Source organism: Sprattus sprattus, assembly GCF_963457725.1.
Source record: "Sprattus sprattus genome assembly, chromosome: 4".
NCBI lineage: Eukaryota > Metazoa > Chordata > Actinopteri > Clupeiformes > Clupeidae > Sprattus > Sprattus sprattus.
The window spans coordinates 47,066,862-47,090,530 of NC_137923.1; the positions used below are offsets into that span (position 1 = coordinate 47,066,862).

General features: G+C 45.7%; 1 protein-coding gene across 1 annotated transcript in view; it reads left to right on the plus strand.

Annotated features, from left to right (window-relative positions):
* Positions 1-23,314, plus strand: part of csmd3b (CUB and Sushi multiple domains 3b) — a gene marked incomplete at its 3' end in the record, with an annotated part of 385,413 nt that extends 362,099 nt beyond the window's left edge. The window contains exons 60-70 of the mRNA XM_080837924.1: positions 575-748; positions 2,891-3,064; positions 9,398-9,471; positions 12,327-12,438; positions 17,281-17,460; positions 18,992-19,057; positions 19,564-19,722; positions 20,995-21,107; positions 21,650-21,737; positions 22,882-23,017; positions 23,155-23,314. Coding sequence (XP_080694050.1) covers positions 575-748; positions 2,891-3,064; positions 9,398-9,471; positions 12,327-12,438; positions 17,281-17,460; positions 18,992-19,057; positions 19,564-19,722; positions 20,995-21,107; positions 21,650-21,737; positions 22,882-23,017; positions 23,155-23,314 — 1,436 coding nt within the window. The remainder of the gene's footprint in view (positions 1-574; positions 749-2,890; positions 3,065-9,397; positions 9,472-12,326; positions 12,439-17,280; positions 17,461-18,991; positions 19,058-19,563; positions 19,723-20,994; positions 21,108-21,649; positions 21,738-22,881; positions 23,018-23,154) is intronic.
* Positions 23,315-23,669: the final 355 nt, after the last annotated feature.

Here is a 23,669-nt window from a genome sequence, read left to right on the forward strand (position 1 = left end):
GCCCCCTGCCTTTACTCCTTTCCTAGCGTGCGCTCCCCCGCTGCCTGCCAGTTGCTCAGTGAGGCTCCAGGGGAATCTGTTGCCTTAAAGACCCCAAAAAATCAACACGCGCGCAGACACACACACTCAAACACACACTACCACACACTCACACACACGAAATACTTTTTGGTTTGCTTAGTGCTAGCGGTGAAATGACTCTGTTGCCTCCAAATCCTTGGAAGATGTCTCCGTGGAGTAACTTGGCAATAAATTAGCCATGAAAAATACAGTAGTTTTAAAAGCTAACCCAGTATTATGGCAGCTATGGCAACCAATCTTTTGAGACATAATTGTATTTCCTCTCTTTAAGTTCTTATGAATTTTATTGTATTCAGAAGAGGTTTTATGTAGACCTATTTCCTCTCAATGGCTATAGTTGATGGTCGAGCTTAGTCAGCTGTTAACCATGTACTGAAGTGGGGCAGAAATGCTCCTGGTGAGGGTGTGGGCTTAGCATGTGTCTCCTTCTCTTGGTCTTTCCTTTCATTCACTTCCTCACTCATCCTTTGCTTTCCTATCTCTCCGTCTGCAGCCGTCACCTGCACCGCGCCAACTTCCATCTCTAACGGCGTCCTGGAGGGCAGCGACTTTGAGTGGGGCACCAGCGTGAGCTACAGTTGCACCGCCGGCTACGAGCTCTCCTTTCCCGCCTACCTCACCTGCGTGGGCAACGGCTCCTGGCATGGCGAAGTCCCGCAGTGCCTGCGTAAGTACCTGCCGGCCAGGCATCATTCTAAGTCCCCAGAAAGGCAAGGGCTCTACTTAATAAAGGGGACTTAAAGAATGAGAGAGTCCTCCCTCTTATTCAATTTTATGTCGTGTTGTCATTTACAGGTCGGTGTTTAGCAAGCTAGTGGGTAAGCAGCATGAAGACTGCCAGGCCATTCACACTTCCTAAGCCTTGTTGCCTGGACACATAGTAAACAGTTGTCAGCATAACGTGATTCGCTGAAAAGTTATTCACACACAAACCTTGGTCACAGGACATGGCGTGAACCCAAACCATCTCAGCGCGGCAAACTTCGGCCATATCTCAAACTTCAGTCAAGCTTCGGTCATATCTCAAACATCAGTCAAGCTACGGTCATATCTCAAACTTCAGTCAAGCTTCGTCATATCTCAAACTTCGGTCTAACTCTGGTGTCTCAAAGTGTGAAAAAGTTTCAAGACTGGATATACAGTAAATACTATCGATTTAATACAGAGATGAGTTTGTTTTGTGTTTCTGTTCCCCAGCAATTGGGAAATTAGTCTTTTTTGGTGGTCATAGTACTCCAAGCGGTTTTGAACCATTACCCGCTCATTACTAAGAGAAAGCCGCTGCTCCATCTCTTTTTGGCACGGATGGGTAAACGGCCCCGTTGACCTTTGTTTCCTCAGCACAAAGGGTCGCATACGCTTCTGGCAAAAGACACAACGCGCTGAATCATCAGAATAGTTAGATAGGCGAAGCGAAGGGGAGCGGTCAGCGCTCGGTTCTGCACCCTTCATTACCCCACCACGGGTATGCTTAAGGATGTAGCACTTTAGCAAGGCTGTCAAGACCAGAGAAACACAGTGGCCGTGATTGCTGCCTCTTACATTTGTATGAATAATGCAAAGCAGTCGCTCGTTCCTTTTTTCATTTGTTCATTAATTATTAGGCCATCTTGGCGTTAGGAAGCTTCTGAACGTCAAGGGGATCTGTCAGCGCATCTGTTGGGATTCCTATAAAGCCTTTTCGGGCTCGCTATCTGCATCACTGATGATATGTGTTTACCTTTTTGTCAAGCATCCCGTGGTGTCCTCCCATGTCAGTCAGCATAGGGCCAAGTCATGAGAGAAGAATTGAAGACATAAGTTCATAATCGGGACATAATTAATAGCATCTTATCTTTATATCTTATACCTCCCCAGTGAGGTATATCGTCTCAATCTTCAAACAGGAGATGACAGGGAACATAAAAAGGCAAGTTAATCAGCTAGGTGCTCCTACCCAAACCCACAAACCTTTAAAGGAAAGAGGGGGAAGAGAGAAAGGGTAAAAAAGCAGGCAACAGTAAGGGGCCACCACCTAACTTTGCTGCAGAGGAGAGAGAGAGAGTGAAAGAGTGCCTCTGACTTTGTAGTTTGCATCCAGATTTTTTTCTTTCTCTCTCTCTATCTCTCGCTCTCTCTCTCTCTGGCTCACTCTCTTTTTTGTATCTCTTGACAGTGTATCTATTATTCATCAAGAAAAAGTAAAGTTTGTAGTCCTAGTTCCCAAGCACAGGAGGCAGCGTGGCTCCATTCATTATGTATCACCTTGGAGTGACGTCAGCGTGTCCCCCCCTCCCTTATTGATTGGCCCCTGGGGAGACGGACATTTTCAGAGGGTGGGGGTGGCAACTGAGGCCTCTCTGCACTTCACGCCAGGTTTTCAGAGTATGTCCACCCCTCACCCCTCACCCCTCAACCCTCACCCCGCGAAGAAAGAAGGACTTTTCTGGCTAAGCGTTTGTTTTTTTGCCTTTCCTTTTTTGTTTGTTTGTTTCCTTTTTTTTCAATGTACAATATCCCTGAACAAAACCTGGGCTCAAATTGTGTTTTTTCTTTCGAAGACTTGGATTAAGCGTTTGATTGAACCCACATGAAGGGCAGAGATGGGTGGGTGTTTTCATTCAGGTTTTTGTTGTATCAGCTAAATCTAAACTCACTGAAGTGTTTGAAAGAAAACAAATACAATTTGTCTGTCTGGTCGGCTGCATAGTCATCACGTCTGGAGAGTGCAAATTGGCTCTGAGCTAACCTGTGCCGCACACAAATTCCGATGTGACTTGCTTCATTTTGATGATTTGGTTTTTTTTGGTGTCTGATCTTTTTTTGACAGCCAAGTTCTGTGGTGATCCTGGAGTCCCTGCCCATGGCTCGAGGGAGGGCCGCAGCTTCATCTACCAATCAGAGGTATCCTTCAGCTGTAGCCCACCCTACATCCCAGTGGGCAGCACCACGCGTTTCTGCCAGGCTGAGGGCACGTGGAGTGGACTACAGCCTCGCTGCATAGGTACGACCACCTACCACTGGGATTCATTGCATTGTGTCTGTGACCTTATAATTTGTTTACATATTGGCTTTGTAGTCACTTAAATCAGGCTCACTTATACATCAAATCATAGTCAATTAAAAGTAATAGTCCAAATAAAAAGTTTCTAGCAATGAAATTGACCATGTATATTTCAATGATGAACTCAACTGAATGCTTCCAAAGACCAGGGAAGGCCCAGAGGAAAAGTGTTGCCTCTTGCAAAAGATGACACCCTCACTGGGAGCATTTCATTGATAGGTTTGTCATCAGTACATGGTGATGGATAGATGCTTCTACACTTGTAAGCACCTCTTGATGTAGGTGCTCCACAGAGGCATTTAGGACTGTGAAAACTGTAAGTGCTTCAATGTAAATGCTACTAAAGCACTGTCTGGTAGTCCCTAGTCCCTACGGTGTGTGTCAGTACTGTCTGACAAGCCATATACCAGAGACTGAGCCGACAGGCTGACGAGAGTTTTGTAGTAAGCCAATTTGACCTGCCTGAGTGCTGTTCAAACACACACTGTTTGTCTCCAAGACAACAACTTGGCTTTGTGAGCGTGGATTTGATGGTTCCTCGCAGTAGGTATGCATGAGCACACTTTACTGTACTTCTAAGGCAGAGTTCAAGTTCAAGGACCTTTATTTTATTGGATAAAAATGTGGAATACAATACGGAATATGGAAGTAAGGAAATATTGCAAATAACAGTGCTGTATTGTAATTTCAATCACCTAATATAATAGAAGCACAGAAGTAAAATCTAGACAGAAATATGGAAATTAGGAATGTATCACCCAGGTATTTACAGACATTAATCTACACATTAACTCAATTTCAGTTTAAAGGTGTGTGTAATGAGTTTTGCTGTTGCCAACATGCATATTATTCCTATGGTGTCTGCCTCAAACAAACAAACAAACAAACACATGGTTATTTGTAACCAATGCCATGTTCCGATATCCATACCTACCGTACCTACGATCCTTAGTTTGAGTATGTAGGGTGTTCCAATTTCGATCGCGGCGAAAAGAAGCGTACCCAAAGGACCCAGATGTCGCCCTCATAACGGTCAAAACGCTGAGTGTGGAACCAGGTACACTTTCCACCCTCAACGGCCGCCATCTTGTCTACGTAGCGGAAGAGCAGAGCTTTTCATTTTATTTCAAAATCAATGGCGGACATGATGGCTACGGTGGCTACGATAGCAGAGTCAATAGACCACAAGGCTACGGACCATAAATGTCAATATCAGCAGTAATTAAACAACTGTACTGATATTAAATGTACTACTAACATGCCATTCTAAAATTAAAGCCAGTGACATGAGTATTTTGGTGGTTTTTAACGATGTATACCGACAGGTAGCACACCTAGCTAGCCTAGCTTGGTAGCATTACCATTGGTTCTGAATGGCAGTTATACTAAGCAGCTGGCAATCCCCCCACCCTGGACTGTAGTTAGACCGACGAAGAGGCACTAAATTGGGACACTTTTTGCTTGGCGAGCGGGGGCAGGCTCCAGGCGCTCGTTACACAGGCTATTCCACCACCCGGGAATAGCCCGTTGGTGCACTTTTAATCGGACACTTTTCGCTTGACGAGCGGGGGCAATTATGCCGTGATTGATTAACAAAGAATTGTCTGAATTCGTTAGGGAGGTATACTCTGTAATTTCCGGTAAGTGCACCACGGAGTATTAGATTTGGAACAACACTCACCTGCTGAGAATCTGCGTACTTAGTAAGTGCGGATAGTGTACTGCGTATAAGTATACTCATGGAAGTATTGATATCGGAACGTAGCACATGCCAACAAGTTAGGTCTGAACCCTGGCATTTCACCCCCTTGCATACCCGCTCGAGGTGCGAATGAAAAAGAAGGCAACTCTGCTGGCCTGGTCTGTGTAGTCATACTAGCATACTGCTCAACTACTCATGGGAATTGGATTGTGAGCAGTCTAAATGGCTAAATGAGTTAGAACTCTATCCCTCCAGGGCTCTATCCCACTGACCGCCATTCTTCCCCTATTCTTCTGGCCTCACAGAGGGAGTGTGGCCACAAGCGGTGCACACATCACCCAGATGAGGCCCAGTTATGTCTCAGAGGCAGCTGTAGATCCTCCCTCAGAGAAGAAGCACACACTCAGAGAAGAAACACACACAGAGAAAGACACACACACTCAGAGAAGAAGCACACACTCAGAAAAAGAAACACTCAGAGAAAAAAATACACTCGGAGAAGAAACACACCCAGTGAAGAAAGACACACTCAGAGAAGAAACACAATCAGAGAAGAAACACACACTCAGAGACACACACTCTCCAATACCTAGCCCCAACTCTCCCTTTCTCGCAGTCTTTCCCTAATCCACCCCTTCTCTCAGTCTCTCGCTGTCTATGCCTTCTCTCTCTCTCTCTATCAAACTCTCTCTCCATTCACATGCCACCTTCGCTCTCTCCTCCACTCTGTCCCTCTCTAAACCCCCTGTCCCCCATCGCTCTCCACCTTTCTCTCTCTCCCCCTCTCTTTCTCTCTCTCTCTCTCTCTCTAATGGATGCCACCTCTGCAGTGGCCTGCCTGAGTCAGGGCCAGCTGGGGCACTCTTGCGTTGTGTGACGGGCACAGCGTGGCACCGAGTGCGGGAGGACAGAGAGACTCCAAGCGCCCAGGTGTCAGACGCTCATTAGCAGCCATTACTTCTCCCACAGAAAAGAGAGGGCGAGAGAGAGAGATGGAGTGAGACATCACTCATGTACTCATGCTCACCACACTGCTCAGAGACACCGCAAGACATGACAGGACACTGGCAGATGTCCTCCACCTTGGCCAGATCCGCGGAGACCAACTGAGTCACGGACTGAGTCATATAGAGAGCTAGTAACGAAGAAACATTCGTGAGGCAGGAGAACATTTACCTAAAAAACAGTGAGTGGTAGCATAGTGTCAGTGGAAGGGAGGTAAACACGGCTAAGAAATCCAGCGTCCAAGGACACTTCTTTCATCCAGTGACATTTCAAGAGTCATAAACTCACTCCGCTCTCCACATACACACACACACACACACACACACACACACTCTTTAATCGAAGGGGGTTTGATCAGCAAACCAATTTTCCCTCAAGTGTCATCTTCACGCTGGCGCGCCGGATCCCTGTGCATATTCCAAGCGGTATCAGCTAAATGAAACTCTGCTGAGGAGACTTCCTCCGACCCGCTTCCATGATTGCTCTTTAATGTGCTCCAAGCCTGAGCCTCCGCCACCACCACTGCCCAAAGATGGAGACCGTGATGTATTGCTTATGAGACTCCTTACCTTCTACAACCATTCCCCGATCCGGCCTTTATTAATCACATTAGGTCATGGATTGCCTGTTAACCATTTTCATTTCTTCCTTAGATGTATACTTTCTGCTCTCATGAAGAGCCTGGGGAGGGGGTGAGTGTGCTTAATGAAGCGTGTAAGGAGCATAGGTGCAACTTGGGAGGAACTTTGAGGGAACAAAGGGAGTGAGCCAGGCATTGCATTGATTTTGCCATTGTGTTTCTTGTTGTCCCACACCTGTGCTGTGTTAAGTGGCTTACACTGGCGCTGTCCTTTCACTGGGGACTGACCTCGTCGGCGAGTTGTTCAGGAGGCAACAAATAAATAATAGGGACCCCACATGCGATGGCCTTGGTCTTTTGTCCTCACATGAAAGGAGCTCAACCTAGACCCTCCATGCCTTTTTGTCCTCCATCGATAGTCTTAACTACAGCTTGTGAAGCCCTTCACACACGCACAAACAACACACAGACACACAAGGGGGGGTGCGATACTCGCACCCTGGCCAACTTGGGCCCAGCAGCCACAAATGCCTTATTGATAACATTATTCCAGAAGAGGAACAAAAAAAAAGAATGAGGGCAGTCCCTCCAATGCCCTCAAACGGAGTAGGCAGTTGGCAGGCAAGAGTAATGGAGCACAGATATGAATTGTTTACCGATGGCTTCAGGAAGCTAAATCGCATCAAAGGGTGTACTCACTGAACCAAAGAAAAAAATAACTATCCACTGCGGTAGCCTGCAGTACAACTCATTGCACATATGCTGCCATACTGAGTTCCAGTGGAATTTTGGTCCATTTCTTCTCCACTCCACTCCTTCTCAGATGAGATTCAAAATCTTCTGAACTGTGAAAAAGTATTTGTTGAAAAGGTATCCCTGCGATATGAAGAGTAAGAGGAAGACTGTTTTTGTTTTTTTCTCTCCCCCGAATCAAATGGTCATCCTAAATATAAAAAAAACCCGAAAGCAAATTTAATTAAAATTCCACTGTTCTCTACAACAGTACACAAATTAAGGGTGCCAATGCAATCCATACTCCCAACCTCTCTCTCCTTGAAAGGTTAAGTGCGGTACACAGAAGCTTTTTCCTGAAATAATAAATAAAGTTAAGTTGGCAGTAAGGTACGTTTCTTTGCAGAGTTTGCTTCGATACAGCCACTGGTCAGCCCCATCAGAGCCTTCTCAGCAGAACTTTAAAGCCTTCCTCTACTGGGCTGAGCCCAAGGGGTCTCAGCAACTCAAGAGTCCCCCTTTGTTCTGATCTTATAGCTTTAAACAACTACTTTCTCCCTGAGTCTAAATCATAGGCATTTCTGTCCGTTCCTATCTTTTGTAGTGAGAGTAATTAACACAGAGTTTGTCGTAAGCAGTGTGCATATTAGATTACCAGCCTAGCCTAAGTGTCCTTATAGGATGCACCTAGCTAACATCAATAAGTGTAGAAATAATTGTTTATAATTGAGTAAGTAATTGAATAATCGTTCAATAAGATGTCACCTGCTTATTGGGGTTCGATTGACGGCTAAGACAAGATCTTGGATATCTTTTAGGTAATCCATTGTTATCTGGTTAGTCCGCTAAAGTGTTTAGCGAAACATGCAAATAAGACTCGCCAGACTCTACCCCATGTCTTATCAGCAGTTACGCAATCACTTCATCATATGCTTTTTCCACGGCATTACAGCCACTACAATTTTTTTATGGAGAATTGACTAAATGTGTCTGTATGAGTTGAAGTACTAGCATGTGCCTTTATTTTTCATGAGTGCAAGCTGACCTTCGTGCTAGAGCCATGATGTGAGTTATGGTCATTTCCTGGTTTGACTTATGTGCAGTGGATCTTATTTGGCATGAGCAAAGCAGTACCTAGAAGCAAAGACGCTGTAGAAAAAAATATCTATCACAGCTTACAATGCGCACAGTGGATTACGTGTACACTTCTCAGCCTCTCTTAATGTTTTTTCCCCTCAAACCAAGAACAAGGCCGCAGCTCGGTTAACACACACACACATGCTCTCAAACCCCTACCCCCCGCACACACACACCTCCGCCCCCATCAACATCTTCCTTAAATCCCATTTTTATAGATCATTTTCCAGCCCCTGATTCAATATTACAACACACACAGGAATACAGAGCAGATCAGAGCAGAGAGAGAGAGAGAGAGAGAGAGAGAGAGAGAGAGAGAGAGAGAGAGAGAGAGAGAGAGGAGAGGAGAGGAGTGCAGAGGAGCAGAGGGGAGAGGAGCAGAGAGGAGGGGAAGGGGGAAGAGGCGGTTGAGGCCGACGCTGAGCGCTGTGATTTCGTCCGCCTGCATCGGATCCAGCTCTGTGCGTCAGCCAGCAGGGATGTGCTCTACATCCCAATCACAACACCACCACCACCCTCCCTCCCCCTCGCCTAAACCCCATCAGCGCCCCGCCGCTGTTGACTCCCCACCCGGTGCTGGAGCAACACTGCCCCCTGCTGGGGCTTCTGAGGTCATCAGTGTTCCCTCTCTCCTCCTCCTCCTCCTCTCTATTCTCTCTCTCTTCCTCTCTCTCATTCCCCCTCCCCTCGCTATAAAGATCACTGTAATGTGACTGCCGCAGCACTTACATAAACATGGGCCCAGGCCTGCAATCATCAGGATAACGAGAGGCCTCTCTGAAGGCATCGGCGGCGGAGATACGAGAACTTTGAGCTCAGAACGCGAGAGGTTGGCGGACTGGTGAACGAGCGAACAAGCAGCAAAGTGTCGTGTCTTGAATAAGGGTTATCTATGATTCTCAGGTTCTCTATGCCTTCCAAACAAGAAAAGGGCCAGATTCTGTTTCAGCTAGCCAGAGAGATTGAAGCACTCTTTGATATTAGTCCTTTCAGCAAATCTGCAATTTAATTTTGGGGATCAATAAAGTAATCTATCTATCTATCTTATCTCCCTCTTTCTCTCTGTCTGCCTTTCTTTCTGTTCTTCGTTCCTCCTCTTCTCCTCTCTCATGTGCAGAACCCACCCGCACCACCTGCGAGAACCCCGGAACACCTCGCTCGGGCTCCATGAACAGAACCTTTGGCTTCAAGGTGAGTGAGGAGAACCACAGCACAGAGGCCCTGGGCCTGGCACACCCACAGCAGGGACGGGTTCCACTGGCTTCATAATGACTCAGTGGTGATGATGTGCACTTTAGTGACTATAGCAGTGGAGGCAATGATGATTACAAGTCTGTCTTTTTTAATTATGATGATGATGGTGGTGGTGGTCGTGATGATGATGATGATGATGAAGATGATGATGGTAACGGCATGGAGAAAAAAGGTGGCTCTGACCCTAATGATTAAGCACTCCAGTCAGTGTAATTAAGAGATATAGTTAATTAAGTTCACACAGAGATGTCAAGCTGGGCATTTAGGAGGCAAGCCGAGCATATGAGTCATTTTAGCAGCAGGCTGGGCTGTTAGCTTTGATCTTTTTATGCTTGTGCACTTGTGTGTATTAGGTTCTGTTTTGTATTTACAGTAGGACGTGGAATTGGATATTGTGTGTGTTAAGTTTATGCTTGTGCGCGCTCATCAGGGAGTGTGTACGTGTGATATTTGTGTTTGTGTGTGTGTGTGTGTGTGTGTGTGTGTGTGTGTGTGTGTGTGTGTGTGTGTGTGTGTGTGTGTGTGTGTGTGTAAATTTGCATTTGTGCATTCCACCACAGCCCCACACTGTCTGCCCAGCAGGGCCCTACACACACACACAGGCAGGCAGGCACATACACAGGCACACACACAGGCAGGCAGGCATCTTCCCCTTTCATGTCGGTAATGAGCGTGAGTTGTGCGTCTCTCCCTGCTGCCTTCACTCAGGCGGTATTTACTGTGCACCCACATCACACCTTCCAGCAGACAAAACGGCAGCATAAACAACCACCGCAGGAAAGGAGCAGAGGACACCGCAGCCAGTTCTAGTTCATAATCAGGTGTCACACAGGACAAGAATATCCACAAGCTGCAGCATCCTGCTCTGTGATACAGTCAATACAAGTTAAAAACTCCCAACGGAAACTGTGTTGATGTTACGAGGTAGTTTCGTTGTTAATTGGGTCCTATTATTTGGATGACGCTCGGCCTCATCCCATGTTTAAATATTATTATGCCATAATGAGCTTAGTGGAACGGAAACAAAGGGCAGAATTGTACACAAAGATACACAGACACACATAAACACACACACACACACACACACACACACACACACACACACACACACACACACTCAGACAACAATTGGAGATGGTAATTGCGGCTACAACTTTGTTGATTCCCCTCCACTAAAAAAAGAAAATGCCTGAAAATAGCTTGGGGTCGTCCTCGTCCAAATGAATATAAATAATTTGGTTATAGCACAAGTCAAGAGGGATACACAGAAAGAAACTATGTGACACCAAACCCCCCCCCCCACCCACCCTCTCCACCCTCCACCCTTCTCCTCCTCAGATGCGACGGCCATTAACAATTCAAGGCCTTAATGCAGCGGCTGGGTCAAGTCCTGCCAAGCCTGCAGAGCAGGGGAAATATCAGGCTTTTCACACTCATAAATCATTTGACTCGCTCCTAAGAAAGGGCCTGGAACGGCACCGCCCTCCCTCCCTTTTATTCTGGGGCTTAATGATATTGAAGCAAGAGAGAGAGAGAGAGAAAGAGAGAAATACAGAGAAAGAAAGAGAGAGAGTGAAAGAGAAGGGGGGAGATAGTGTATCCTGCCGATAAACCTCTGTGTCTATTAGCCGGCCGTCCATGTTCGTGCCGCAAGAGGGACGTGTTAATCAATTAACGTGTGAAGCCACCATGTCATCCTGTGACAGGTCTTAATATTTCACCCCTTCCCAAGCGCCCATGCAGGGTTGATGTGTGTGTGTGTGTGTGTGTGTGTGTGTGTGTCTGTGCGTGTGTGTGTGTGTGTGTGTGTGTGTGTGTGTGTGTGTGTGTGTGTGTGTGTGTGTGTGTGTGTGTGTGTGTGTGTGTGTGTGTGTGTGTGTGAGGCGATGCCCTCTGCCATGTCAAAGGAAGAGGGTAGTCTAACACACCAGTAATAACAGCACCAATCACTAGCACTAATAGCGCCCCAAGAAACACGTCAAAGATGGCTAATTTCTGGGAGATGCTTCTGTAGTCTGTGGGGGGTTACTGCTTGGGCCTGTTTATTGTTGTGGTTATTGAGTGTGATGATCTCATGGCTGATTTTCACAGCCGCTGTGATTGTTATAGGAATGCATGTTTTTTTCAATGTCGCTACTGTTCAATTGACTCAGACTGAAGGATAAAAAGCGCTTGCCAGAGGAATAATTGTGACATAAATGTTTATTGTCTGCAGTCACTAGGAAGAATTGGGTTGTTTGACTTCTCTCTCACTGTCTTGAAACTGAGGCTTTGTGACGTCTGCTTTCCTCAGGAAATCGGGGTACTTTTTTTCTATTATTTAATTTTTTTCTGCTTTGTTTGTTTCTTAATGCCATATGTTTGGCTTTTAGAGAAGGGACATCCTTGTCTTTGAGCTGTTTCTGATACAGTGGTTTCACCTGGAGGGGGCATCATGTTGTGAGACATATGAGCTGTGACTGTGTGAATCACTTTCATCCAGGCATTCAGAAAAAAACAAGCAATGCCAATGGCCTGTCTTTTTGCTCACAACCAGTGTTTTTGAACATGATGGGGGGGGGATTAGTTATCTTGTGTGTGTGTGTGCGTGTGTGTGTGTGTGTGAGAGAGAGAGAGAGAGAGAGAGAGAGTGAGTGTGTGTTTGTTTGTGTGTGTGTACATGTGTTTGTACATCTGTGTTTGGTTGTCTGTGTCTATGTATTGTACATGTATGCGTGTATAAACTCTAGAATACGCATTGTAATGCCGTGTCTAACAATTTTTGTTTGTGTGTGTGTTTTTGTCCATGGCAGGTGGGAAGTATGGTGGCATTTCAGTGCCAGCCAGGCCATTTGCTCCTCGGCTCCACCACCCGCCTGTGCCAGTTGGACCTCACCTGGAGCGGCACCCAGCCCGAGTGCATCCGTAAGTAGGGTACCCACCCCTCACCTGCCCTCACTCTCAGCCGCTCCCTGCCATTGTGTTTTGTTTTCCTACCTCCGTGGATGTGAAAGTATTCTGGGCTCGCTGTTTTTTCTTCTGTCGTCTGCACCTCCAGACACACAGCACATATCCACAGCCTTGGTGAACCTTATGCCAAAACTCTGCTTTGTTTCGTTTCGTTTCTGGCATGAAGTCATACATTGTGCCCACATTCCGGTGAATTTTGCATAGACTACTAGGCCAGCCTTTCTCCATAGTGAGATCATTTAGGGAATTACACCTCCTGCTGAGAAGGCTTGTTGTCTCTCTAACAACTGGGCCATCACCCCCATCACCCATTGTCTGTGCGTTTCCTTTAGACTGCTAACGGATTAGGGTATAGCTGGGCGCTTTGCACAGAGAGTACAGATGACTGTATGAAATAGGTTTTTGACTCATTGGGATTATTTTGAGGCTCTGATGCTTTGCAGTTCATAAGCATGACATGATTCCCCAGCAGCCAGCTTCCAGCACATTAAGGGAAGATCTCTAAACGGAGGGGTGCTCACTCGATTTGTCAATTGCATTATGAGATTTTTCCCATGAGCATTAATTGCCCCATATTATAAAGATGCAGAAAGGTTTAGGCAGAACTATTGTGTTGGAGATGCAGCGTCTACTGTCAATGTCCAAAGAGGTGACATCGCCACCTCATAGTTGAGTTCCCATGACAACCAAATAGAGTGGACCCATATGTGAATTTGTTCCTAAGAACCGGTCGATGAAATGACATGCTTTAGTGGTTGCAAAACCACCTCATCAAGTTGGAAACTTAGTGAGATGAGGGATGTGTTTTTTTTTTTGGGGGGGGGGGGGGGGGGGGGGTTTGTTGGTGTATTTTTAATTATATTTAGATACCATGTTATTTGTTGTGTGCACCGTCACTTGTAAGCAGATACTTTATACGGACCACTAGAAATCTGTACAAAAATTTCCATCCACAGTATTTGCAATGCTGACCAAACTAAAGCTAAAGTAAAACTACTGTGTTTGAGATGCAGCGTCTACTGTCAGTGTCCAAAGAGGTGACATTGCCACCTCATAGTTGAGTTCCCATGACAACCAAATAGAGTGGACCCATATGTAAATTTGTTCATTAGAACCGGTCGATGAAATAACATGCTTTCATGGTTGCATAACCAGCTCATCAAGTTGGAAACTTGGTGAGTTGAGATAGGTGTGTTTTTTTGTTGTAGTTTTTGTTATTAATTGTTCCCATGTCATTAGTTGTGTGCACCGTCACAGATACTTGATACGGAAATCTGTACAAAAACGTCCAGCCAAAGTATTTGCAATGCTGACCAAACTAAAAAAAAAAAACTAGAAGATATTCTGCTAAATTCAGCCCTCTTTTATATAAAAGCTATCAGTAACCAAGCGCTAGCAATATGTTGAGCTAAATGGATCAAATAACAGGCCAGTGTTGGTTCTCTGCTTGTGGCACACGGTTCAAATTTTTCCTCCCCTACTTCAGCCTGTCCGGACTGGACACCATAAAAATCCAATAAAAGTGACTGAGCGAGGCTAGCTGTGCCATTTTTAAGATGATGAGTTGGAGTTTGGAACCGCAACTAAAAGTTTTTAAAGGCGCCAAGGCAACTGAGGCAGGAGGGATGGAGGGGTGGTGGCGGCGGCGGCGGCGGGGATTTAGTGGAGGGTGAGATGACACCTTATGAATACCTGCGTGCTAATAGTTCAACTTTCCCCTCACGCTGCATTGACATTGTTTGCTCATAATTCAGGTTGAGCTTCCGTTCGTTCTTCACGGTGGGGCTGCACTTAGTGGAAAAAGAGCCAGTGAGTGGTTTCCTAGGTAGCAGGGAGATATTCTATGAATCTTGGCTCTTTCTGCGCTCCAAGACGTCAGCAGGCTGACAAGAACCAACTGGCCTCATTATTTTACCTGATGAACTACACACTCCACCAACGGAGAGGCATATTTAATAACCTGCCGCTCTGTGAATTGATTGATATTATTGGGAAGTAAGAGATGATCAGGTTCTTTTCTCTTGTCCCTTCTATTTCTCCACCCCCCCCCCCCCCCACACACACCCCCACCCACACACTCCTTTAGATTATTTTTCTACCTCCCTGCTGTGGGGACTTGCAAGAATTAGGTGGGAGAGGAGTTGCGTGAGACACTCGCTGGGGGACTGCGTGTGATGAAAGATATTTCCCAGCATGCATTGCTCCTTGCTCACTCCTTCCAGGTGACACTCGGATTCCACCTGCAGGGAGAATGAGAGGGGGGTGGGGGCTCTCCTCTCTCCCCAGCTTTGTTCCTCTCTCCTCCCCTCTTTTTCCTTTTACTCTCTCTCTCCCCCCTCTTCTCTGTCCCTGTCTATCTCTCTCAGTCTCCCAATTTCTCTCTCTCTCTCTCTCTCTCTTTCCCCATATCTCTCTTTTACACTTTATCTCTTTCTCCCTCCCTCCCTCCCTCCCTCCCTCCCTCCCTCTCCTTGGCCCGTGTCTGCTCAGAACACACACTTATCTCCAACTCCACAGCCGGTCTGCTTTCCTCCACTCCACTTCTCTCTAGTCCACTAAACACACACACACACAGATCTGTACACACACACGCTGACACTCACATACTTAAATACAGTGTGCCCACTGCCTTCCTTAGCCTCTGCGCTGTGAACTGTGTCTTTGCTAAGGGCCACACCTAGCGAGCGGGCAGGCTATTAGCGGCGGCTTTCTCCCAACACATTATTTTATTGTAGGTTTCTCAACCGTGCCCAAGTCCCCGCCATCAATCAGGGGGCCACCGACAGTGTGTCCCAGCCATAGAAGGAAAGGAGGGGAAAAAATACACACTCTCACAAAGGCGCCCCCTCGACCTAAACTTAAGTCGGAGTCTGCTCCAAGGATTTCAAATGTGGTCGCCTATCAGCAGCAAGCAGGGAGATGCCACATGTGTTTTCTTAATCTAGAGCAGAGGCCTTTCCTGGATGCTTCTTTTTTACGCTACCCCTTATGTACACACACACACAAACACACACACACTCTCACAAACACACACACACACACACACACACACACACACACACACATACACATACTGACCCACACAAAACCAACCTCCGTCTCTCTTATACCCACACATATATTTACACATAAACACACTCACTTCCCCTTTCACGCATATACTATACACACATACACAGGCAATTATACACTCATTGACGAAACACTCTCTCTCACACACACACACACACACACAGACCACACTCACACGCATTCACGTGTCGCACCAAGAGCAAAGTCAGAAGCGGAACGAGGCAGCCTGGGCAAACTTTCTCCTCTCTCCTAACACAGATGCTTCCCAATTGCCAAAGACAGATTGCCGCTCACTCGAAGCATTTCCAAACATAATTACATTTTTGCCTCATATGTCAGTGCTGCAACTGCTTGTGTCACTGTTGTGCTGATTGCTATTTCGGTCCTTGGTATGAAACCGCAGCGAAGCTGCGACAATGAGCTTTCCTGCAGCCCAATCATGTGTCTATGAATAGCTGTGTGATTATGGAGCGATTAACCCCTTTAATAGTTTTTTTTTTGGGGGGGGATTTTCACAAAATAAATTGTTTAGTTTTTCTCCTCTAATTTTCCACACTAGGGTTAGCATAATGACAAGAAAACGTCTGCCCGCTAAATTTCCTGGAGCTCTTCTTTTTTTTTGTGTCCTGTTTTCTCGGGGCGAGTGTTTTCAGGGGACTCAACCCCGTGTAACCTCATGCTGACCTGAGATGGCCTCGTGATCACAAAGGCCTCCCGACTGCTAATGTTTGTTGCTCATCAATAAAGAGCCATATCAAAGGCAGGAGAGATGAAAGGGCTGGACCGGGGCCACTCCGGTCAGCAAAACGAGAACTCAGATGGGCCGTTTGATCAAAGCCGGCCTGATCTACCACACGGTCTGGCCAGGGGGGGGGGTTAACTGAGCATCTGCGGCCGCTTGATTGCTTGTGGTGGAGGTGGAGCTGGAGCTGTAAGAGAAGCGTGCCAGCATTGGTCAGCGTTTAGACGGCTATGTGCTACCTCCCAAAAAACGTTCAGCTCGCTTCAGCTAACTAGGCACGCCTGGGCTGTCATGTGCTCTGTCATTTTGCTCTCCGTTTCTTTCTTTCTTTCTTTTTCTCTCTCTCGCTCTCTCACCCCCTCTCTTGGTCGGCCCTAGTCTTCTCTCTATCTCGGTTTATCTGTATTTTAGCTCCTTTTTCCATTGCTTAATTAGCGGTGAGAGCCTCAGCCATTTTTGTGAGAAGTGTTCACCTCATGAGACTCGGCTGGGCTAAAGGGTCAGTGTGGAGTAGAGAGGGGGAGTCTGTCCTAAGATCATCTTCCTCTGGCTGTCACCATTAGCTGAAGCTCAGATGTCAGGTGTGATGCAGTACACTTGCTTTCTGACATACTTTTTGCCGTTTTCACACTCTCCTTCTCTCAAACACACTCCTGAATGGCAATACAAATACCCCTCGCTGGCACACACTCCTGAATGGCAATACAAATACCCCTCGCTAGCATTACTACTTTATTAGGGTTTCCAATTCAGCACAAACATAATTGCAGACAGTACAGCAACCATCACAATGGACAACAAACAGGCGACACAAATGGAAGATGAACTACAAACGCTCCTTTTCTTATTGATCTCTCTCTCGCTCTCTCTCTCTCTCTCTCTCTCTCTCTCTCTCTCTCTCTCTCTCTCTCTCTCTCTTTCTTTCTTTCTTTCTCTTTCTTTGGCTTGACTTTGACTTTCTTTTCCTCTGTCTATCCTGACAGCCCACTCCTGTAAGCAGCCAGAGAGTCCCCCACACGTGTCGGTGGTGGGCATGGACCTGCCGTCGTTCGGCTACACCCTGATCTACACCTGCCAGGTGGGCTTCTTCCTGTCGGGAGGGTCCGAGCACCGCGCATGCCGCTCCGACGGCACCTGGAGTGGCAAGATGCCCGTGTGCAGAGGTGCATGCCAACACACACATACCGATACACACAAACACCTTTTTGCATACAAGTATACCTTTATGTATATTTGTGTACGCGTGTATACATATTGAGAGACACACACACATATGTTTGCATATGCACTCTCACACTGGCACACACAAACACATACACTGATGCAAGAACACAGAAACACATGAATCTGAATTAGAGCGGTAAAATAAGCATAGCCTCCATCAAGGTAAATAAGTATAAGAAAGGGCCCATGTTTTTTGTAACATTTGACCAGTCCATGATGATCAGTACTTGTACAACCTCCGTCCGGTAGCTGAGCCTTGAAAAGCTACCACTCTGACTTAATAGTTCAATAGTTCAAACTTAACCTGGGGAATCCAGGACTCCTGACAAAGTTCCTAGTACCTGAAAAAGTTCCAGTGGCGTGAAAAAGCCTATTGGTGGCAGTCACAGTAGCAGTCACAGTGCATCCTCTCCTTTCCTCTCCTCTTTTCTGTGCTCGTTTCTTCTTTCCCCGCAGCCACCGCAGACACACAGCTGTTAGCCAAAGGCTCGACAGCAGTTAACACGAACACTTACAGATGTGGGCCTTGCCAGACTCCGAGAACGGCATATTATGTTGGGCTCCACTGTCTTTTTTATATTTACCTTTCATTCTCTCTCTTATTGTTTCTTAATTCCTCTCTCTCTCCCTCCCTCTCCCCCCTCTCTCTCTGTCTCTCCATCTCTCTCTCTCTATCTCCCTTTCTCTCTGCCCCTTTATTTGTTTCTATGCCCAAATCCCCAACTCAGGGGTGAGGCCTTTGTGTGCTCAGTGTTACAATGCTTGACACATCGGCCTTGTCATCCACCCCCACAGTCCAGAAGCCCAGAAACTCACTTTGCAGAGGCCAGTGCCACACTGCACTGCTGATTCAGGAACAGTCATCGGATACGCTAACTGCTTTGCAGTCTAGGTTTGCCTTTAGAACTTTAAAGGTGAATCTACCAAGATTGAAATGTTTTTATTTGGACTTATAGGACCTATTCTCCTTAAGTATATTTAAGGGGAGTTACGTTTGAACTATTCCTCAGAGTGGTGCCTTTTCAAGGCCCAGCTACTGGATGGAGGTTGGAGTACTTGTAATTTCAATTCAGTTTTATTTATATAGCGGCGATAACAATTGAAATAGTCTCTAGGCGCTTTACAGAGCCCGGAGCCTGAACCTCAGCTCAAAGGGGGGACCCATCTGGCCGGCCAGGTAGAGAGATAGAGATAGAAAATTGAGGAGGTGGAGGCACAAGGGAAGCAAGCAGATGGATTCATACACGGATCAGCGGATAAAACATGTTCGCACAAATGCAACATATGTACATGATACATACAGTACATGCTTCCAAGATAAATAGTGGAAGGTGTATACATGGAATCTACAGAATTAATAACGAATTAAGATGGAGAGAGCCAGCATTCAAAGTATTGGTTGTAGAATAACTTAGTGGGTATACAGTGTCCCTAGAAAACAATGTCATTGATGCCACTTGTTTGTTTCAGCTGGATCCAAGCTGTCTGAGAAGCCTATGAAACCAGTTCCAGGGACGCCCAGCCCTAAGCTGAATGGTGAGTTGCACTGGCTATGAAAGAATGTGCTCTTTCTCCCTGCTTGGCTCCTGGATGGAGCCGGGTAGACCTGAGTCCCACTGGAGGCACCTGATGGAGCTAGGGGGTGGGGTGGGGGTCGAGTGGGGTGGGGGTAGGGGACAGTGTCCTTAAAACCCTCCTCTAGAGGGTGGAGTTAATGAGGGAGGGAGGATGCGGTGAGGCAGTTTGACACTCACGTAAGGAGGCAGGTTGACCTCGCCTCACATTTCCAGTCTCTCTCCTCTTCTGTCCATCCCCAGCTCTGTCCTCTTTGCCTTTTTTTGTTCTTCTCTCTTCAGTCTTGTCACGATCAACATGCAAATCCTCTGTCAGTCAAAAGTTTACATTTAGCCTGGGTGGTGTGTCTTCTGCTGAACTTTGACATAAACGAATAAACCAAAATTCTCTTTGTTCTCTTTCTTTGGATTGAATTATAAACTCTTCCCCCCCCCCAAACCCTTTCATTCTCTCCTGTCCTCTTCCAGTCCCAGATGACGTCTTCGCTCCCAACTACATCTGGAAAGGCTCCTATAACTACAAGGGCAAGAAGCAACCAATGACTTTGAGTATCACAAGCTTTAACGCCAGCACCGGCAGAGTTAACGTCACGCTAACCAATAGCAACATGGAACTCCTGCTCTCAGGTGCGTCACAGGGCTGCCAAAGGTGCTGCTCTTAAATGGATGAGTCAGTGCGCTATCGTAGCGGTATTAATTATCGGACGCCGTGTGTTATCGGCATTGCGTTGTCATGTGAATCCATTATTAAACTGAAGTTATAGATTGTTAATCAATATGAAACTTAGCATTTTGATTGTTTAACAGAATGGCAGATGTTATAGACACTGTCTGATAACTGACATAGCTACGCTAATTCACATAAATATTTAGTGCTTTGTTCAAGTTTAGCATTCTCTGTTATGGCATTTAATTCCAGTGTATAGCAAGAGAGAAGAAGGCAGATATTCTATTAACTTGTTGATGCTGTGTTATCTTGAACACTTAATTTTAAATATCTGCGCAATACTACTTCTTCGTTGTGTATAACAAGGAACACAGGTTTGGCTTGTTATTAATGACTTTGTCTATTTGTTCTTGGGAATCCTTCATGTTATTGAAGAAGCCTGGTATCAAATTAACATCCATTGAGGTGGATGTGTTGGCATAAAGCAGGGCATGTTTATTTTCACTCCCCATCAGTTCCATTACCAGAGCTCTCGTCTGCAGCGGAGGCATCCCCTCCATCTTCCCCCGTAATGAAATATTAATGTGATTTGACATTTTTTGGACGTTATTTTCCATCATCGTGCTCTGCCCAGCCTCCCACTCACCCACCAACCCCTCACCCAACACACACTCACACCCCTTTCTCTGTCTTTACCCCTGACATGTGATTTATACCACCTAATTAATACCCCCCCCCCCCACACACACACACACTCCCTCCCCCTTGTTTAAATTGGACTTGCGATTGGCCAAGCGTTGCCAATAATTACATGAAAAGGTGACTAAAGGCTCCGTGAGCGCGTGAGAGATGGACCTGTCTGCTGCCGGTGGGATCTCGGAGGGATGATGGCGGGCCAAGGCCGTGCCACATATGATTGAGGAGACGTTGACTCATTCTCCCCACCGCCAGAAAAAGGCGTTGGGTTCCTACGGATCTTTTGCCATGTCATGATGCTAAGCACACCAAGAAGGAGAACAACCTAGAACAACCACAAATCAAGACCGCCATTTTAGAAAAGAATAGAATATTCTATAACCATTAATCCTAGCTCTCCTAGACTTTCATGGCTTTGGAGGTTAGACAGTGTCTCTTGAGTGTTTTCTGTCTCGGTGAGTGTGAGATACGGCAAAAAGAGGAGAAGACCTTGCTCTGTTAGTTACCCCTGTCCTGCTTGTTCTCCTTTGCCCCAGGTGTCTACAAGAGCCAGGAGGCTCGTCTGATGCTTCTCCTGTACGAGGTGAAAACGTCCACACACACCACGCTGAGCAAGCTCAAAGAGGAGGCGTGGTCCATGGACGGTTTTGTAAGTGCTTTGTGCTTGGACCTCGTCCTCACATATTCAAAGAAACCCACACAGCTCTTCTAGAAACGTTGTTAAATCTATCTTGACAGACGGTAATGTGGACAAGTTGATGGCACCTGGCTGTAAAAGCATGCCAGTAGCCATTTATCTTCTACTTTGTGATCATAAAGTTAGTCTTCATGTGTGTCACTTACATACACTCATTCACAATTGCTTGGTGATACTCCACAATTGCTTGGTGATCACTTATATCGTTTTTTTTTTTATCATGTAGATTACATATAATTAAGTTGGAGGTATATAATCGCAGGGCTTTTTCGGTCGAACTTCTTCGCATGAGGACACACTAAAAAAAGTCCTCCTCGCACTGAACTCTTTTTCATGGACCTTTCAAGTCTTTTCATATTCCCTGTAGTGCCTTTGAAGCGGTCTAAATCACTGTCACAGAGAGTAGCAGCCTAACAGCTTTCATCTGAACCTCTCTCTTTCTCTCCTCCCCTCTCTCTCTCTCTCTCTCTCTCTTGTGCTCTCTGTCTTCCTAGGTGTCTGCAGAACCTGACGGCGCCACCTATGTCTTTCAAGGCTTCATACAGGGTAAAGATTACGGACAGTTCGGACTGCAAAGACTAGGTACTGCATCGTTTTGTTTCCAACTTTCCACTGTAATCATTTCACAGCCTGAGCCAAAGTAAACTAATCACAAAATTCATCTATATATAGAACTGTCTATACTTAATTTACACTGTATATGCTGAACCTATCTTAGTACACAATGTTTCTTAAAACGCAAAAAAAAAAAGATCAAGCAGGTGCTTCTCTGACAGGTGCTTCTCTGACTGAGTCAATTTTTTAGACAAAATTAGGGATGCACCGATCCGATATTTGTATCGGTATCGGTACCGATATTGAAGACATTTCTAGATCGGGTATCGGTGACCTTCTCCCTTTTTTGCACAATTTTTTTTTTTTTTATGTTTATGTATATAGGTAGTGTATTATGAGTGCACGTTGCTATTAGTAGCGATTAGCATGCTAAGCGGAGATTTAGTTATGTCCTGATGTTGATTAAGATTTCGACTGGATGAGCTATGAATGAGATTCATGTTGCCTTGTGTAATGTCCACAATTATATGTATCGAGTAATATTAGTTGTGTAATTGTTATCGTGTAGCAATAACTAAGTAATTCAGTGCAGTGCTAATTAGTCCCCATTCTCATTGCACACACATATGTAGGATCACATGCATCGTCATGTAATGGAAATTGATGAATGCACATTAAAGGGAGATAAAGAATACTGCTTTGGTAATCGTGGGTCTTTTAACAGACTAGAACCAGCAAATACATTAACAGGTCACCATGCTGAGCCTCTACAATGTAACGTAAAAGTTGACGCTAGCGGATATATGATTGCTAACTAATATGAACACTAGCGCTAGTTAGAACGTACATTATTTGTGATCATTTTTAGCCTATGTTATGAATTGATAGTGATGAATAGACATGATGTTAAGTAGCAAATGAGCAAAAAGTGCACCAAGATCTCATGTCATGCACTCCTCATTTCTCCCTCTCGCACGTGTGGTCACACAGTTACCATAGTTTTGCGCTGTTTTTTTAATATCGGTGTCGGATCGGTATCGGCCGATACTAAACCTCAGATATCGGTATCGGTATCGGAGGTGAAAAAAGCGGATCGGTGCATCCCTAGACAAAATGTGAAGCAAGCACGCAGGCTAATTGTCTGTTTGTGTCCTCTCATCTTCTTCCACAGGTCTGAACATGTCGGAGAGTAATAACTCGTCACATCCACCCATTGGTACAAACAGTAGCTCTGTGGCCATAGCAATCCTTGTGCCTTTTTTCGCCCTGATATTTGCTGGCTTTGGATTCTATCTCTACAAACAGCGGTGAGTGTCTCCAGCCAGGAGACGCAGCAGTGTTAGCGAACACACACACAACCACACTTTACTGAGTAACAACTCACGTTATTATTATTGCGTTATTCATGCCTTCTTTTTATTGATTTTTCCTTTCTTTTCCTAAGGACTACACCCAAGACCCAGTACACGGGCTGCTCAGTTCACGAAAACAACAACGGACAGGCTGCCTTTGAGAATCCCATGTATAACACCAACGCCAAATCGGTGGAGGGCAAAGCAGTCCGATTCGACCCCAACCTCAACACAGTCTGCACAATGGTATAATGAAGTCCACTCAGTGCAAAAAAAAAAAAAAACAACAACAAAACAAACATACAGCATCTCTTTTTTTATATGTATAACGACAGTGGAGCAAAAGGCTTTTGCAAATATCGGGAGATTTCGTGACTAAAGACTAGAGAGGTTCAAGCAGTCATTTGGTACCGGCTGCGCTCGTATTTAAAGCACATTCTTCAGGAACCATGATTGACCATGTGCATCTATCTCGGAGGACACTGGGATTAGTTTTTCGTTTTTTTGTTTTTTTATCCAACGTCACGTTCTGGAAGACTTTACCAGAACCTGAAAATCTTCACGAGATCTTTGCGTGGAGAGTCCTGCCTCTTATTATATCCGCACT